Genomic DNA, 16,587 nt, shown 5'->3' with positions numbered 1-16,587 from the left:
AGAAACGGGGGTCCCGGTAGTTCGACAAGTCCGCTGTGAGGCTCTTTGATTTCCACTTTAGGTTTCCCCTTGAACGTCCTTTGCCTGCTCCCTCATCTGGTGCAGAATTTTGATGGGCCCACACGCTTCTCTCAGGACGTCGCCGAAAGGATAGCACAGGTTTTGCTTCCTGCGTCACCGAATTTGGGTTGTTTCCTTTTTTTAAGCAGTCCGAATGTTGAGAGTATGCATGATGTGAGACGGTGATACCTCAGCTTACGAATGCTTTAGCTACCGAACGGTTCGCCTTACGAACGTTAAATTGGCTAGAAGATAATCTTGACAGACAAACTATTTTTCGGGAAACACGCGCAGCGCCACAATGAGTGATGTGTCATTCGCGAACGAGCCGATTCTTGGAGCTGAATCTCTGAAGTGAACAAAGCTGAAAATGGCAGCCGGCTTTTTTTTCCTCTATACACCGCCGCCCCGAGGCTTCGGTTAAAGCCGCATGTGTCAAGATCCGTGGTAGAGGAGGGAGGGGACACACGCAGCAGTGAGCGGGGGTGGGGTTGCAGAAACAGAAACGAAACGACGAAAACGAAAGGGAGACGACAGAGCCTGAAACAAAAACCAAAAAACAAAAGTGAAAAAAACGACAACAAACAAAAGTGAAATGGTGAGAAAATGGATAGAAAACACAGTGAAATTTGGACTCGTTTCAACTTTATGGATAGTTCAAAGGCAGAATGTAGACAGCAAGGTTAAAATATCCAATCAATCAGGCTCCACAAATAACCCGCACAAGCGATCTGTACAATTTGGAGAGAACATACAAGCAAGGAAACCAGCCATTAATGAAGTTTCTAGTGTGTCTGCCTGCATCTGTTGCAATATCACAATTTCTAAGATGTACAACCCAGAGCTCCTTCAGACACTTTATGCAAAAAGCTATCCATTCCATCAAGCCATCAACGACCATCACAAAGGTCAATAAAACGACTTTATTATACTCTACAGTTTATTTCTTTAATTCCAATACCATAGCATATTTATTAGACATAAAATAAGGTATATTTTGTGTAGTTTTAAGGCTTATTTAGTTGAAAATTATGTTTTATGGGGACCCGGGAATGGATTATTCTCATTTTAATGGTTTCCTATGGGAAATTAATATTTGAAATACGTACACACTTTTGGCTTTACACACTTTCTGGGAACCACTTAAGTTCGTCAGCCAAGGTATCACTGTATATAAAAATGGCTCGAGCATGACCAAACAGGATTTTTTTTTTACAGCTGCAATTCATCTGACCTGTATTTTTTGGATCGTTTTTAACTTTGAACAAAATATACTTTGAATCTTCTAAATTGCTTTAGAGTAACTTTCAAACAGATGAAATACACATGAGGGCACTGGTGACAAAGTCAAGGCCCGGGGGCCAAATCTGGCCCACCACATCATTTTATTCGGCCTGCGAAAGCAAATCCATGATGTCAAGTTCCACAATGCTTGGTAAAGTCTGAACCAAGATTTCAAATTGTTCCATGTAAACCTCAATAACAGTCACACACACACACACCCGATTTCAACACAATGTCAGAATATATTATTGAAAATAACTTTGTGATAATACTCACCATTAATATGAATAGTTTTCCGAACCTCATGATTGGTAAAAATCCAGACATGCGCTCGGAATGAAAGTCAACTTGCCGGGTCCATAGGCGAAGCTACTGCTAGCTAGCCTGTACACTGCTCATTAGCTTGCACGCTTACTTTCTGCTGTCTCATACAGAAGTATATTGATGCTAACGTTAGCATGGGGCTGGCTAAAATGTCACTGTTTCATTCGTGGTATTGAAGTTTTTCTTTCCACAAAGGCGAATCCTTCCGTCCATTCAACTTGAAGTGTTGAATAGATCCTCGTCATTTTGTTCCTCTCGTCGGGCTTATTTAAAAGGGGGCGTTTGCCTGTTTCGACATCAAAAGCCATCGGTCAATATCATTGAATCAAAATTGCGCTTTGCGCCAACGACCGCCCGAACAGGAAATGAAGAGTGAACAAGCGAGAATATGTCTGTAGTTTTATCGGCGAGTCACATGCAATCGTCAAAAGAGCCATATGTTCCCGAGCCCTCCTCTAATGGCTTCCCCAAATTCATAATGGCACTCCAGAGGAAATTGTAAGTACAACGTGGGCCGCGGTTAAAAATGACTGACACCCTTATATTAGAGGAATCCTGCTTTTTCATGAATTTGTATTTTCTTGTATGAAGTATGACATGTTTGAGAAGTTTCTTCCCTCACGTATGTCCGTCTGTCCAGGTGTGCCTCGACGAGAAAAACGACAAGCTCTCCAACCTGGCCCACGTCATGACTCTTTACAAGACGCACTCTTACACTCGCAACTGCTTCTCGTGGGTCAACGTGGTGTGCAGGTTCCTCCATGAGGCCTTCTCGGACGTCACGGTCAACCTGGTCACATACATGGTGGAGGTTTGGCAATCGGTTGATCTTGATTTTGCCAAAGCCACCTCTTCTTCTTGAAATTGTCGCCTTGTTGTGCCACAGCTGTTGGAAAAGGGTCTCCCCAGTATGCAGCGGACGCTTTTACAAATCATCTACAGTCTACTGAGTCACATGGACCTGAGTGGGATCCAAGCCAAAACGCTCAATATGGACGTCCTCGGGACCATCGAGAAATTCGCTCAGGTGAGGCCTTTACTGCATTTGATAGTTGTAGTCATAGCACTGTTCGTTCGTCTGGGGGAGGCTTTCTCAATTCATGAAAGTCTTTCATCTACCCTAAACTCATCCATGTATGTCGACGCAGACATCCTAAATAGTGTTTTCCAAAGACCGGAAGCTGTTGACTTCCATTCTATCAATGGTTCAGATGATACTGGGCCACTCAAATGCGGATGATTTCTTTGTTTTTACATCAGTAGCTTTGGCAGCAAGATTTGAAGAGTCCCAAAATATTGACAGATGGGGGTGGATGGTCGCAATCCAGAACATCGTCTTGTGTCACTGCAGCCAATTTGTAGACACGCCCGAACTATGTTGTGCATCTGCGCCAATTGTAGACGGCTCACTGGAGGGAAGCGCTGGACATCCTCAAGCTGGTGGTGAGCCGCTCGGCCAGTTTGGCGCGGCCCTCCGGCGACCTCTCCTACCAGGACATCGGCCGAGCGTGGGAAGGCTCATCCAAGGCCTTGCCCGGAAAAACCCTGGACTTCCACTTTGACATATCCAAGGTGAACGACCTTCTTCTTCCGCGAGTTTATGTGAGACTTCATTCAATTCACACGCGGGAAAACCTGGCCCTCTACAACAGCCATTATTGTAGGCTGTGGTGGGTGTGGTGTGAAATCTGGCAGAGAAAAAGGGAAACATTTTATCCACCGCACCCTTTCCTTATGCTTCCCCTCAACTGATGATTAGACTACGAGCTGAAAAAGTGGCAGCCCGCATGAGGGGGCGTCTGACTGATGCACGTGGGAATGGAACACAAAGCTATTTGTGTTGCACATGAATGGCAGGATGTGACGTCACATCATTGCCGCCGCCTGTCTTTTGCGTGTGTATGAGTGATTCTTTGCCGACAGTGTGCCTGCTTGCACCGAGACGCCCGGATGGGCTGCTAAGCCTCTTACTACACGAGCGCTCTTCTATTTACGTCAGTGAGCCCCGAGCTGACTTTTCTCCCGTACTCACACGGCCGCATTTGTGTCAGACGCCCGTGATCGGTCGGCGCCACAATGACCTGCGCGCCTGCTCGGTCCGAGACGGGAAGAGTGGAAGCGGGGCGGTGCCGCGCAGCATCTCCTCCTCCTCCTCCGCCAGCTCTCTGGGGTCCACGTCCAACAACGTCTTGGTGCCGGTCAGCTGGAAGAGGCCTCAGCCTTCCCAGGTGAACACGCTACATTTCGGCGAACTTGATCAACAAAAGCTCATTGAAAGTTGATGCAGTTCCCAACACTCTTTTTCTTCCTTTCTGTGTAGAAAAGAACCAGAGAGAAGCTTGTGCATGTTTTAGCTTTGTGCGGGCAAGAAGTGGGTCTCACAAAAAAACCTTCGGTAATACAACTCTGGTACAACGCGATCTTTGTCAGCATTGAATAACACCGTTTTTTTTACCCGGCGGCAGGTGATTTTCTCGAGCTGCGGCGAGTTGGATCTGATGGCGCACCAGCTTAGCCTGGTTTCATCCGACGACGGAACTCCAGAAGCCGACATGGTGGACGAAACCAACTCGGAGCAGCAGTTCCGAGTCTTCCGAGACTTTGACTTTCTGGATGTGGAGCTTGAAGACGGAGAGGTGAGTTTATTGAAATCGTTTATTCACAAGTTAAGGGAGCTGCGTTGCAAAAAGTCCTACAATTTTACAATTCCTACATATAAAAAAAAAAATCACGTTTATGAAACATAAAACAAAAAAAAAAGATTGTCATCCTTCACACAATCCAACTTTCAATTTCAGCAGTTCAGCAAAGCAGTCACAATTTCCTCCAGGGATGAGAATTCTCCGCCGATCAGCGGATTTCCAACTTTTTCAGACCAAAATGACCAGAAAAAACTAAATATGTAGTCTCGCTTTTTTCGCTGTTCATTTCCTGTTTCTGCTTGTGTTGGCGGAAATGGCAATTTTGATTGGATGATCTTGACTTGTCAAAACAGGTAAATGCCCCCTTTTGAATAAGCAGGCGAGTAAAAAAAAACAGGTGTTATGTCGGAGGAACGCGAGGAGACAACTTGTGGCCTATGCCACATCAGGTTGAATAGACCGAAGGATTGGCCTTTGTGGAGAGAACGGGTTCTAATTTGATAGATTCTAATTTGCAATGAAACAATAGCATCGATGAAAAGAAAAGGAGTCTAAACACATCAGGAGAGCGCTCACGAACTGTGGGTACCCTCAGTGGTCATTCAACAAATGTCAGAAAGAAAGAATAGGGAATGAAACCAAAAATTCTGAAGATACAAAAAGAGAGGAGTAGCAGTAGCTTACATTGCAGGAGTTTCTGAAAAATTACAAAGAGTCCTTTGGCAACATAAAATTCCAACTTATTTCAAACCGATAAACACGTTAAGGCAAAAATTAGTGCATCCAAAAGATAGGCTACCAAATGAAAAACAAAGTAATGTAGTTTATTCCATACATTGTAAGAATGAAAATTGTAAAAAGCAGTACATTGGGGAGACTAAACAAATTCTCAAAAAAAGACTTTATCAACATCGCAGGGATAATACAAGTGGGCCTCAATCGGCAGTACATTTGCACCTAAAAGCTAGCAACCACTCAGTTGACGACAATGAGGTTAAAATCTTAGCGAAAGAACATAGATGGTTTGAAAGGGGAGTAAAAGAAGCGATTTTCATAAAACAGCTAAATCCTTCTTTAAACCAATATGGTAGTGTGAGGTTCAATTTGGATCGTTCGTACAGCAGCCTACTAAAATAGGCAAAGACGGGGCTCTCTACTCACAAGGACATGTACACAACTCACCTCACCCTTACAAGGATTCAATCTCACGCGCAAAATCGCAATATTAATCTGGACTCATTGACACTAATCCTGGAAACTCACGGGTCCTCTTTTCCCTCTATCACAAAATCATACAACCTCCTATCTCTCTCCCCTCACACTTTTATTCCTCTGATACATGCAACAGTCTGCTTATGTTTTTTAGTGAAAAGATCAACAAAATCCATCAGCACCTCGGGTCCTCTGCCCCCCCCTCTCCCAGCCTTTCTACTCCTTCCCAACTACTTTCCGCTTTTGAACTCCCCCATCCCTCTATAATCTTAGAGATTATCACCAAATCCAAGAACTCAATCAAGTGCTGCCTACCCTCTCTTCTCCCATTTATTTCAACCATTATTCACTCCTCATTATCAACTGGAATTGTTCCTATCCTGAAAAAACCTGGCTCAGATCCAAACGATTTCAATAATTTACGTCCAATTTCCCACCTTCCATTCATCACCAAAATCCTTGAAAAGACAGTTGTGTCCCAGCTTCACTCACACCTCACTCACAATAACCTCTACGAACAATTCCAGTCTAATTTCCGCCCCCGCCACAATACTGAACGGGTCTCATAAAAATCACAAATGATCTTTTTATGGCAGCCGATGCCGGTTCACTCTCCATCCTCATCCTTCTCGACCTGACCTCAGCTTTTGACACCATTTCCCACCCTATCCTGCTCGACAGACTTTCCACCCTAGGCATCACCCACACCCCACTTCGCTGGTTTCATTCCTATCTCTCTGATCGCTCACAATTCATCCAAATCAACTCGTTCACCTCGCGGTCCTCTCCTGTGTCCTCTGGTGTGCCTCAAGGGTCTGTCCTGGGGCCACTTCTCTTTATTATCTACCTACTTCCTCTTGGCAATATTTTCCGTAAGTTTGGCATTCACTTTCACTGCTTCGCGGATGACACCCAACTCTACCTCTCCAGCAAACCCGACGCCTCTCTTCCACCTTCATCCCTCTCACTTTGCCTCTCAGAAATTAAATCCTGGCTTTCCCATAACTTTCTCAAGCTTAACAGTGACAAAAACGAACTTCTCCTTGTCGGTACCAAATCCACCCTCCACAAAACTAATAGTTTCTCTCTCACCATTGACAGTTCAACCGTGTCCCCCTCCCCTCAGGTCAAGAGCCTGGGTGTCATCCTCGATAGCTCACTATCTTTTCAGTCCCATATCAATAACATAACTCGGTCTGCTTATTTCCACCTCCGTGATATTAACCGTCTCCGTCCCTCGCTCACCCCTCACTCCGCTGCTATCCTTATCCACAGTCTTGTCACCTCCCGCATCGATTATTGCAACTCACTTCTCTTCGGTATCACTCAGAAATTTCTCCATAAACTCCAACTCGTCCAAAATTCTTCAGCCCGGATCATCACTAGAACCTCCTCCCCTCCTTTCACCACATCACTCCTGTACTCCAGCAACTCCTGAATGGAATTCAAAATACTTCTGTTTACATTCAAAGCCATCCATAACCTTGCCCCTCCCTATCTTTCTGACCTGCTTCAAATCTCTGTTCCCTCTCGGTCCCTCAGATCCTCTTCCTCCCTTCACCTCTATGTGCCCTCTGCCCGTCTCACCACGATGGGATGCAGAGCTTTCAGCCGCTCTGCTCCCAAACTCTGGAATTCTCTTCCACCCAACATCCGTAATATTGACTCCCTCCCTATTTTCAAGGCTCACCTCAAAACCTGCTTGTTTAAAATTGCTTTCAATGTCTAATTCATTCTGCTATTTTATTATGTATCATTTTACTTATGGTTTTATTGTTATGTGCTTTGTTTTATTGTTTTTATTGTAAAGTGTCCTTGGGTGTTTTGAAAGGCGCTTGAAATTAAATGTATTATTATTATTATTATTATTATTATTATTATTATTATTATTATTATTATTATTATTATTATTATTATTATTATTATAAAATAGGATTAGTAATACCGATGAGGTGATTCCGGTGGAAGTGGGGCATTCAGGCCAGTTGTTAGTCAGTACAATAGGAACAATCAGTGGAGTGGCAGGGAGTAGTCCTCTGCTCCCCCCAACCTGAGAACAGTGACCTACCATAGAAGAGCCCGGCACTGCCATGTCTGGACAGTAGGAATATATATATATATATATATATATATATATATAGGGCCTAAACTACCAGTACGACTTTAGTTTGCTGACAAAGTTTCTTGGATAAGAAGCGAAACGTCCGACACCTTCAAAGAAGTACAGATGACGGCTGAAGAAGCCTTTTCATGGATGGACCACTCCTGTACGACTGAGAGCTTACACAGACGAAATAGCATGGATGAAACAGTGGAATGTTAGTGGCACTATAACAAGCCCCATGATAACGTTAGCATCAATACACTACTGTGCAAGGCAGCAGAAAGCAAGCGTGCAAGCTCATGAGCAGTGTGCAGCAGTGACGTGCAGTGAGGTTGATGGCTGGTGAGGTCAGATTTACAAACATAAGAACTCCACAGAGTAGCTTATTCCCCATTTGATTGGCAACAGTTAATGTGTTTTGCTTAAAATGTCATGTCAGCATTCTTTATATACTGTATACAAACTGTAGCATAGAAAAAAAAGAATGAAAAAAACGTTATTATCGTGTTACCTTTACTTATAAATGAAGTCCAGGTCTCTCTGTCTCAATGGAGATCACTGCCAGTGAAGAAAGTCGTCCTTGATCAGTCCTGTTCCGACTGTATGTTTTGAGTGTTTTGTGCTGAGAATGCGCGCTCCGCTGATGCTGTAGTAGCTGGAACAGTGAGCACGAGCTGGATCAACTTTGTCGCTTCAGGAATACAGTAGTTTCAATGAGATCCTTCTGGGCCAAAAAGCTGAGAAGCTGTGCAGGGGATTTACATCCACTCCTCACCGTTTGTGAGCTATACCGTCCGGTGTTGGTCTTCCTTTAATTATCATCTCCTGCTTCGATTGAAAGTCCAGTTTAGAAAATTCTTTCAATTTAGATATGTAATCGACCATTCTGAAAATAAGACCAAACAACACAAAAAATGACTGGATGGTTGCACTTAACTTGCTAACTGCTGACTGTAGCTTGTTCTCACTAATTCTATTATTCTGCAGCCGAGGAGTCGCGAGAAGAATCTCTAATCACCAGCGCCTCCTGTCATGAGTCAGGAGAACTGTGTGCCTCACCTATGCACACAGTTTTGATAAAAAAATAAAATAAAATAAACACTGTAGTACAGTGTTTATAATGTACAGTGACTCTACATTATATACACCAGCTAAACTGTAGAATTTTAGTGCATATACTAAACGTGTTTGAACACTTTAATAGCGATATGCAGAATGACAGCAATGCGGTCTCACTGCAGACCAAGCCAGCACAGTTAGCATAGTGATTGCGTAATCCTTGGTGAGGCTCAGCCGGCTGCTGCCTCACCGCTCGTCTCCACTTAGTATTTGAACGGTAAATGTGAAAATTCAGCGATTTTGAAAAAAAACATCCAAAAATGGTGAAGTTAAATGGAAAAGAACGTTAAAGTACAAATCACTATAAATAAACATAACTGTTTAATTTATTTTTTCATTTGATATTTCCATGATGACAGGTGAGGCACAGCCTCACCTGCCTCCCCTGACTGAACGTCACTGGTGTGCAGGCTAGCTAGCAGCAACCTTGCGTATGTACCTGGCAAATTGATTTTTATTCTGATAGTTTGGCTGGATTTTTACCAATCACGAGTAACAGAAAACCATTCATATTAATGGTGAGTATTATCCCAAAATTATTTTAAATAATAAATTGTGACATTTTGTGGAAGTCATATATATATATCCCCTCCTCGCCTTTTTTTCAGACTTTCTTCTCAGGGAAGAAAGTCTGACAAATCATTCTCATCCCTGTTGTTCCCATCAGTGGCAGCTCTTCAGTGCTTACATGTATTTTCCACCAAAAATAGCATTTTTGTATGATTGCATCTGGTGTAGTAATGTTATACTATTTGCCTTTTTTTGTGCGCTATCCAGGAGTTGCAGGTAAGTTTCTCTGCTGTTTTTGCTGTGATCGCTTGCCACCCCATGTACAGCGTGTTTGAGATGTGACTAATTCCTGGCATGTTGTTGTTTGTTATCGCCTGCCTCTGGTTGATGCCGCAACATTAAATTTGTGGTTATGAAAATCACGTGTTGAGTGACTAAGTGCATTTTTCAACAATAAATTAATATTGAAAGCCACAATTGAAGTTAGAAATTGTTTTTCTTTGCCTCTTTATGATTTTGAAAAATATACCCTCTGCTTTTGTGAATATCACTATTTGAGCTGCCATTCAAAACCTATTGAATCGAGTTCAAAAATCCCCAAAGTTTTCTGAATTTCTTTCGCTCGTCGCAGGGTGAGACGGTGGACAACTTCAACTGGGGTGTGCGCAGACACTCGGTGGACCACAGCGACCTGCGCTCAATGGAGGAAAGCTTCCTGTCCAGCTGCATGCCCAACCTGAGCCGCGTCACTGGCCAAGACGACTCCGATGAGTCCTCCTCCGAAGAGGGGGCGGATTCCCTCTCGGGCAACCAAATCCTCCCCCGCTCGCAACTAGTAGGGGCACATATTCTCTCAACTTTTCAGAGTCACGCAGCCTTCTTCTTTGCACTTGAGGAATGCGGCGCCCCCTTGCTCACTGTCACTACTATTTTCGCAGGCCGCCGACCTCTCCCTCGCTGCCGAGATCCATAACATGGATTCTCCCTCAATTTGTAGCAACATGTGGGCCAACGGCACGCCTCTCAGCAGTCAAAATCCCAGTTTCGAGGTCCAACTGCCGGAGGACTCGAAGCAGCGGGTGAATAAGGGCTTTCGGGTGTCTGAGATTCAGGATGCTAAAAGCTCCTACCCCTCTTCGATTCTTGAGTTTTTCACCAATTTTGCTAAATAGTCGCTATGCTCTCTGTACTTTTGGGCTCTTCAGTAAAACTCTCTGGTTTCTTAATACATTTTCTTCTTTGACTTTTTCTCTCCTTAAAAAGAGACAATCTTTTTTTGCATGTTAGAAGTAAATTAACTTTGCAGAGCTGGCTTTATCAAAACACTTCATTTAATAGTAGAGATTATGCTGGAATCTTAGAAGCCCCCCCCCACCCCCCTTCCTCTGTGTGTTGCTCTGCTATAAGAGGCAATGTGTATACCTGCTCCTTTTATGTGCGGGTGGTGAGAGCTCCTGTTTGGGCATGCGGGGCCGAATCTGGGTGTACACATTGGTGGCCCCCAAAATGAAAGCGTGTGCTGCCACTTAAGAATCAAAATCAGTTGAATTGACACAACGAATCCCTCTAAAGAAAGACAAAAAAACCAGAGGAGCATCCCTGGCAAGGTTAGTGCAACCATTTATCACCATTCAATAATGATGTGACAGCTGCGCATGTTATTTGTGGACACTGTGAACCCTCTATAAAATGGATGAGCCCAAGCCCTGATGTGAAGTGTCAACATTTGCCAGTAAAAAAAACATTTTAGAGTCACCGTAGTACACTTGTCATTGAATTATTTCAATGTACAAAATGGCATTTTTCACTAAATGCTTGCAAAAATAATTTGCACGTACGTACATTTGCAAAGTGCGCAATGGCGAGGGTTCACTGTACTCACATTTTCATGCCGACTGAATTGCTGGGTCTATATGCATGCTGAAGAAGTGTGTCTCATGCTCTCTAACAGTTTTTACAAGCAGATATAGAAACAAACGAGGAGGAGACGTCACCCTCCGTAAGCTCCCTTCCTCCTGAGTTTCACTGTGGTAACACTTTGGAGGCTCTCGACAAAGATCTGGAACCCCGCGGCTGCTTGCCCAGGTGCGCCCACCTGGCTCCTTCCCCAGAAGAGAAGCAACGTACAGTGAGACCTCAACTTATGAACTTAATTGGTTCCCAGACAGAGTGTGTAAGGTGAAAAGTGTGTATCTCAAAAAAAAATTCCCATAGAAAACCATTAAAATGGGAATAATCCGTTCCCGGGTTTCCATAAAATATACTTTTCAACTAAATAAGCTTTAAAACTACACACAACATACCTTATTCTATGTATAATAAATGTGCTATTGTATTGTAATGAAAGAAATACACTGCATTGTATCATAAAGTCACTTTATTTACATTTGTGATGGTCATTTATGGCTGATGAAATAGCGTCGGAGGTCGAAGGTCAAAGGGAATTGCTGTTTGGAAAGAGAGGCGCATTACATGAGGACTGTAATTAAAGAAATAAACTGTGCTGTAAAATAAAGTTTTATTTACCTTTTTGATGGTCGTTGATAGCTTATGGAAGGAGAGTCACCTCCCATAAGGACTGTTGCTAACTTAACCTCTGGTGCTGTTCGGTCGTGTGCTTCCGCCGAAGATCACTCCGCCAGCCGTGGTGGGTGTGTATTATGAAAATGGTGCTTATTATAAGGTTTAATTTTCATAAATTTGACGTTTGTAAGACGAAAAGTTTGTAAGTTGAGGTCTCACTGTACTTTAAGAAGAAACTAGTGGGGGCGCATAGAACGTATTCTAAAATGACTCGAATTCTTCTCCAAACAACTGTTGTTGAACACAAGCACCCTCTCAGAGGAGGAGCGAGATGACATCACGGTGGACTGTGGCTCTTCGCCGCCACCCTCACCCTTCTTCTCCGCCATCCTGGCGGCATTCCAGCAGACGGCGTGCGACAATGCCGAGGAGGCCTGGCGCGCCCACCTCAACCAGCTGATGTGCGACTCGGACGGCTCCTGCGCCGTCTACACTTTCCACATATTCTGCCGCCTCTTCCAGGTATGCCATGAAATCCGTTCAGAGTGCGCCTCAATAAATTGAAACGTTGACGGACGGGATCGCTTCTCTGCTTAATTGACTCTTGGAGAAGAGGACAGCTATCACCAAAGAGCTGCTCGATTAATGAAGGTCCTTCCTTGAAGCATGGTTAAGCGGATGTAGTTTCCATGGCTGAGCAAAGCTGGCAAGACTTTTGAGACACAATTTTGGAAAAATAAAATCTAGTACAAAATCAACAAGCAGTGTGTGCATGTTCACTTAGGTCCGGGTTCGGCTGGTTTCTGTGGTCAACACAAGTTGTACTTTGTGTGTGTGTGTGTGTGTATCCCCCTCATAATAGGGCAGTAATGGACAAAGTGCGCCCTCTTACATGTCTGTTTTTGGATGACAGAGTATCCAGAGCAAATTTAGCTCACTGACCTATGACGCTGTGAGTTACTTTGACGACAACCTGAGAGGATTCGGAGAAAAGTTGCTGAGGTTGTCTCAAATGCTGACCACGTGTGCCGAGTGCCCCTTGTTGTTTATTGACGCCAATACGGTGAGTCGCCAGACCCGTCAAATGATCAAAGCTTCCATTTTAAACGGTGTTCTGTATCAAAGCTATTGTTCACTGTTTACAGATCACGTCGTACGGTCTCCTGGATCAAATTAAATTCAGTGTGTTGGAGCTGCAAGAGTATTTGGATACATACAACAGCAAAAAGGAGGCAACGCTCACGGTAAGGAAAGGTAACGCAAGCTTGAAAAGATATGGTTAACTTTCAATGAATCATTTTGTATTCTGATTCCAAGTGCTTGAGCAGCTGTCAGGCCACCTTTCCCAGAAGTCCTGACACGACACGACAACCCATGGAGCGGGAGGAAAAGGTAACAAAAAAAGGCAGATTTGACGGTAGTGGGGTCTGAGCCACTCATCGGATCGAATGTGAAATTTCACTGCTGAAAATAATAATAATACATTTCATTTTGAAGCGCCATTCAAAACTCTCAAGGCCACTTTACAGACAAAAACACACAACAATGCCTGCTTTAACCCCAACTACCGCTAACTACTTTGTTGACGTGGCTACGAAAAGCTTGTGAACTGTTTTTAAAATCTTGAGAAATGCACGATATGTATCAGAAGAAATGGCCACTCTACATTGCTGGCGTGGATACATGAACAAAGATAATCAATCATTTTGATTCAAGGCATTGGGACCAGTCAAGTGAAGTTGCGGCCTCTGCATGTGTGCAAAATCATCCTTTGCCCCCACCCCGGCTTCCAAACGCTTAAGTTCAGGGGCAGGGGTGAGAGCAAAGCGACTTGCACGGCCGCTGTTTGATTGTCTTTGCATGCTCACTTGCTTCGTAGCACATGGAATCTCTGGCTCTAAGTTGCAGCCGGCTCCTTTTTCTCTTTGTCATTGTTTTCATTTCATATCTGTAATTAGCTGATTTAGAAGCAGAGAAGAAAGCGGGGTGTGAAAATGCCCATTCTGTACATTTGTTTCCAGCAACTGGAGCTGTGTCAAAGACTCTACAAACTCCACTTTCAGCTCCTTCTGCTGTTTCAATCCTACTGTAAGCAGGTGGAGCAGGTCTACGCGCTCAGCTCTCTTCCCAAAGTAGGTATTGAACTCTACTCTCCTGTCAATTAAACATTGAATACAAAGAATTGAAGGATTCAGTTAGACAAGTATGCAGACAAAGAATCAGAATCATCTTTATTACCAAGTACTGTATGTAGAGCACACACACAATTTGTCTCCGGTAGGACACGCTGCACTAGTACAGTAATACCTCGGCTTACGAACGCTTTTGCTAACAAACTTTAATTTCGCGAGAATATAATCTTGGCATACAAACTATTTTTCGGGAAACACACGGAGTCCCGCAATGAGTGATGTGTCGCTCCTGAAATGGCAGCCGCCTTTTTTTCTGCTATTACCCCCCCCCTGTCCTCGGTTAGAGCTGCATGTGATTGGTCAAGATCTGTGGTAGAGGAGGGAGGGGAAGCATGCAGCAGTGAGCGGCGGGAGGGGTGACAGAAACACACACACACACACACACACACACACACGCACACACACACGAAAGGGAGACGACAGAGCTTCAAACAAAAACACAAAAGTGGAAAAAAAACACAAGTGAAATGGTGAGAAAATGGATAGAAAACATAGTGAAATTTGGACTTGTTTCAACTTTATGGATAGTTCAAAGGCAGAGTGTAGACTGCAAGGTTAAAATATCCTATCAATCAGGATCCACAAATAACCCGCACAAGCCATCTGTACAATTTGAACAGAACATTCAAGCAAGGGAACCAGCTATTAATGCAGTTTCTTGTGTGTCTGCCTGCATCTGTTGCAATATCGCAACTTCTAAGATGTACAACCCAGAGCTCCTTGAGACACTTTATGCAAAAAGCTATCCATTCCATCAAGCCATCAACGACCATCACAAAGGTCAATAAAACTGTATTATACAATACAGTTTATTTCTTTAATTACAGTACCATACCACATTTATTATACATAAATTATGGTATATTTTGAGTCGTTTTCAGGTTTATTTAGTCTGAAATTATGTTTTATGTGGATCTGGGAATGGATTATTCTCATTGTAATGGTTTCTTATGGAAAATTAATGTTTGGAATACACACTTTTCGCTTTACACACGCACACCTTCTGGGAAACAATGAAGTTGGTAAGCCAAGGTATCACTGTATCATCAAAAAATGGAGAAGAATGGAGGCACTCTACAGTTCTATTTGGGTTACTGTTTAGAGAGTTAATGGCTTGGGGGAAGAAGCTAATTAAATGTCTGCTGGATTTGGTGCGCATAGATTGGTAGCGCACCAAAGGTGTAAAAGGTGGTGGACAGGGTACGGAAGGTCCAGTAGGATTTTCCGCGCCCTAGTTTGGATTCTTGCAGTGTGCAAGTCCTCGAGAGTGGGTAGGGCAGTGCCAACGATTTTTCCCGCCGTCCTAACTGTCCGTTGAAGTCGGATTTCGTCCATTTTTGTGGCGGCCCCAACCAAGCGGTGATGGAAGCACGCAGGATGGATTCGATGACAGCTGTGTAGAAATGTCGCAGCACCTCCTGCGGTAGGACATGCTTCTTTAGCAGCCTCGGGAAGTAAATCCTCTGTTGGGCCTTTCTCAGGATGGAGTTAGTGTTGACCTCCCACTTCTAGTGCTCGTGATGCGTGAAGATGGCCAGAATTGCGAGGAACTAAGTTTAGCCTGGGTTGTTGGTAGAAGTTGTGGAAAGTCTTCACCGCAGTTGCATGTTGTTCTCACGATTTGGAATGTGAGCGCTTTCAGTTCATAGCAGTGCAACCAACCGCCTTAACTTTGTGGCATGTGACGTTCCCGCTTGAACCCGCAGCTGAGCAACATGTCCGGAGAACTGAACGACCTGAGGAGCCAGCTGAGAGCGGCGTCGCTGGAAGATGCCAAAAGGACGCCGGGTGAGCCGTACACCTTCAGCTCGTCCGAGGGGGCTGTGCAGGCCATCTTGGAAGTTCTCAACAGTGGCGCCTTCACCTTGGCCATCCGCTACATTCGGGAATCCAGGTGACATTGCAAAAATGATCCAAATTCTCTCATTTCAGCCTCACAAAGTCAATATTAGCAGATTTCTGTCTCTTTTTTGTTGGTTTAAAATAAGACAATGACAAACTTTTTCCCTGACCTGTTCCCAAATTATTTTATGGGGAAAAACAGTCAGTTTAATCTCTGACAAATATCAAAATAAAATAATGATTTGAGTTGTGGGTTGTTTCCTTGGTAGTCTATCGATGTCAAACTTTGGCCAATTAAATGAATGTTCTTTGTCTCAAAAAACAGCGCTGGCTCTCATGTGATTTTGTTGCTTAATTGTTATTTCAAACCTTTAAAGGACAACCGACATCATTTTTTTGTTGCCTAACTGACATTAGAAAAACGTTTTATAGCATCTGAAATAGCCAAAACACGCAGGCTGATATTTTTAGTCAAACGCAAAACACCAATAAAAATGACTTAAAGTTGCCCAAAACAGCCACTAATGAGCTCAAAACTGGAGAGATTCAGAAAGTCCCGCCCCCAGTTCATCACGTCTCGTCAGGATACTCCTTCACAAACTGCCTGGCTCCAGAATCAAAACAATGGCTTCAGAGAGTTCAGATTCCGAGAAGATGCTTTCTTTTTACTCATCCAGTTATGAATATGATTCTAATAGTTCTGAAGAGGAAAGCATCAATGTTTGCAATCGATTAAAGAAGTCCTTCCGTATCAATTTGAGTCGTTTAAGGCTTA

At 43.7% G+C, this 16,587-nt stretch overlaps 1 protein-coding gene across 3 annotated transcripts in view; it reads left to right on the top strand.

Moving 5' to 3' along the window:
- The window catches only part of LOC148887954 (protein furry homolog), a 56,615-nt gene that overhangs the window by 37,233 nt on the left and 2,795 nt on the right, over positions 1-16,587 (top strand). For 2 of the 3 annotated variants that reach the window (XM_089013227.1, XM_089013226.1), the window contains 16 exons: positions 62-159; positions 2,309-2,479; positions 2,555-2,695; positions 3,070-3,240; positions 3,720-3,896; positions 3,989-4,063; positions 4,131-4,304; positions 9,887-10,090; positions 10,194-10,334; positions 11,207-11,340; positions 12,087-12,300; positions 12,692-12,841; positions 12,924-13,022; positions 13,096-13,170; positions 13,800-13,910; positions 15,677-15,864. In XM_089013227.1, coding sequence (XP_088869353.1) covers positions 62-159; positions 2,309-2,479; positions 2,555-2,695; positions 3,070-3,240; positions 3,720-3,896; positions 3,989-4,063; positions 4,131-4,304; positions 9,887-10,090; positions 10,194-10,334; positions 11,207-11,340; positions 12,087-12,300; positions 12,692-12,841; positions 12,924-13,022; positions 13,096-13,170; positions 13,800-13,910; positions 15,677-15,864 — 2,323 coding nt within the window. The remainder of the gene's footprint in view (positions 1-61; positions 160-2,308; positions 2,480-2,554; positions 2,696-3,069; positions 3,241-3,719; positions 3,897-3,988; positions 4,064-4,130; positions 4,305-9,886; positions 10,091-10,193; positions 10,335-11,206; positions 11,341-12,086; positions 12,301-12,691; positions 12,842-12,923; positions 13,023-13,095; positions 13,171-13,799; positions 13,911-15,676; positions 15,865-16,587) is intronic. The other variant, XM_089013228.1, reaches the window with a different exon arrangement.

Source organism: Hippocampus bargibanti, linkage group LG14 (assembly GCF_051943395.1).
Source record: "Hippocampus bargibanti isolate YZ-2025 linkage group LG14, ASM5194339v1, whole genome shotgun sequence".
NCBI classification, from domain to species: Eukaryota; Metazoa; Chordata; class Actinopteri; order Syngnathiformes; family Syngnathidae; genus Hippocampus; species Hippocampus bargibanti.
Note: the sequence above shows the minus strand (reverse complement) of the source record. Positions and strands in the feature narration are given on the sequence as shown.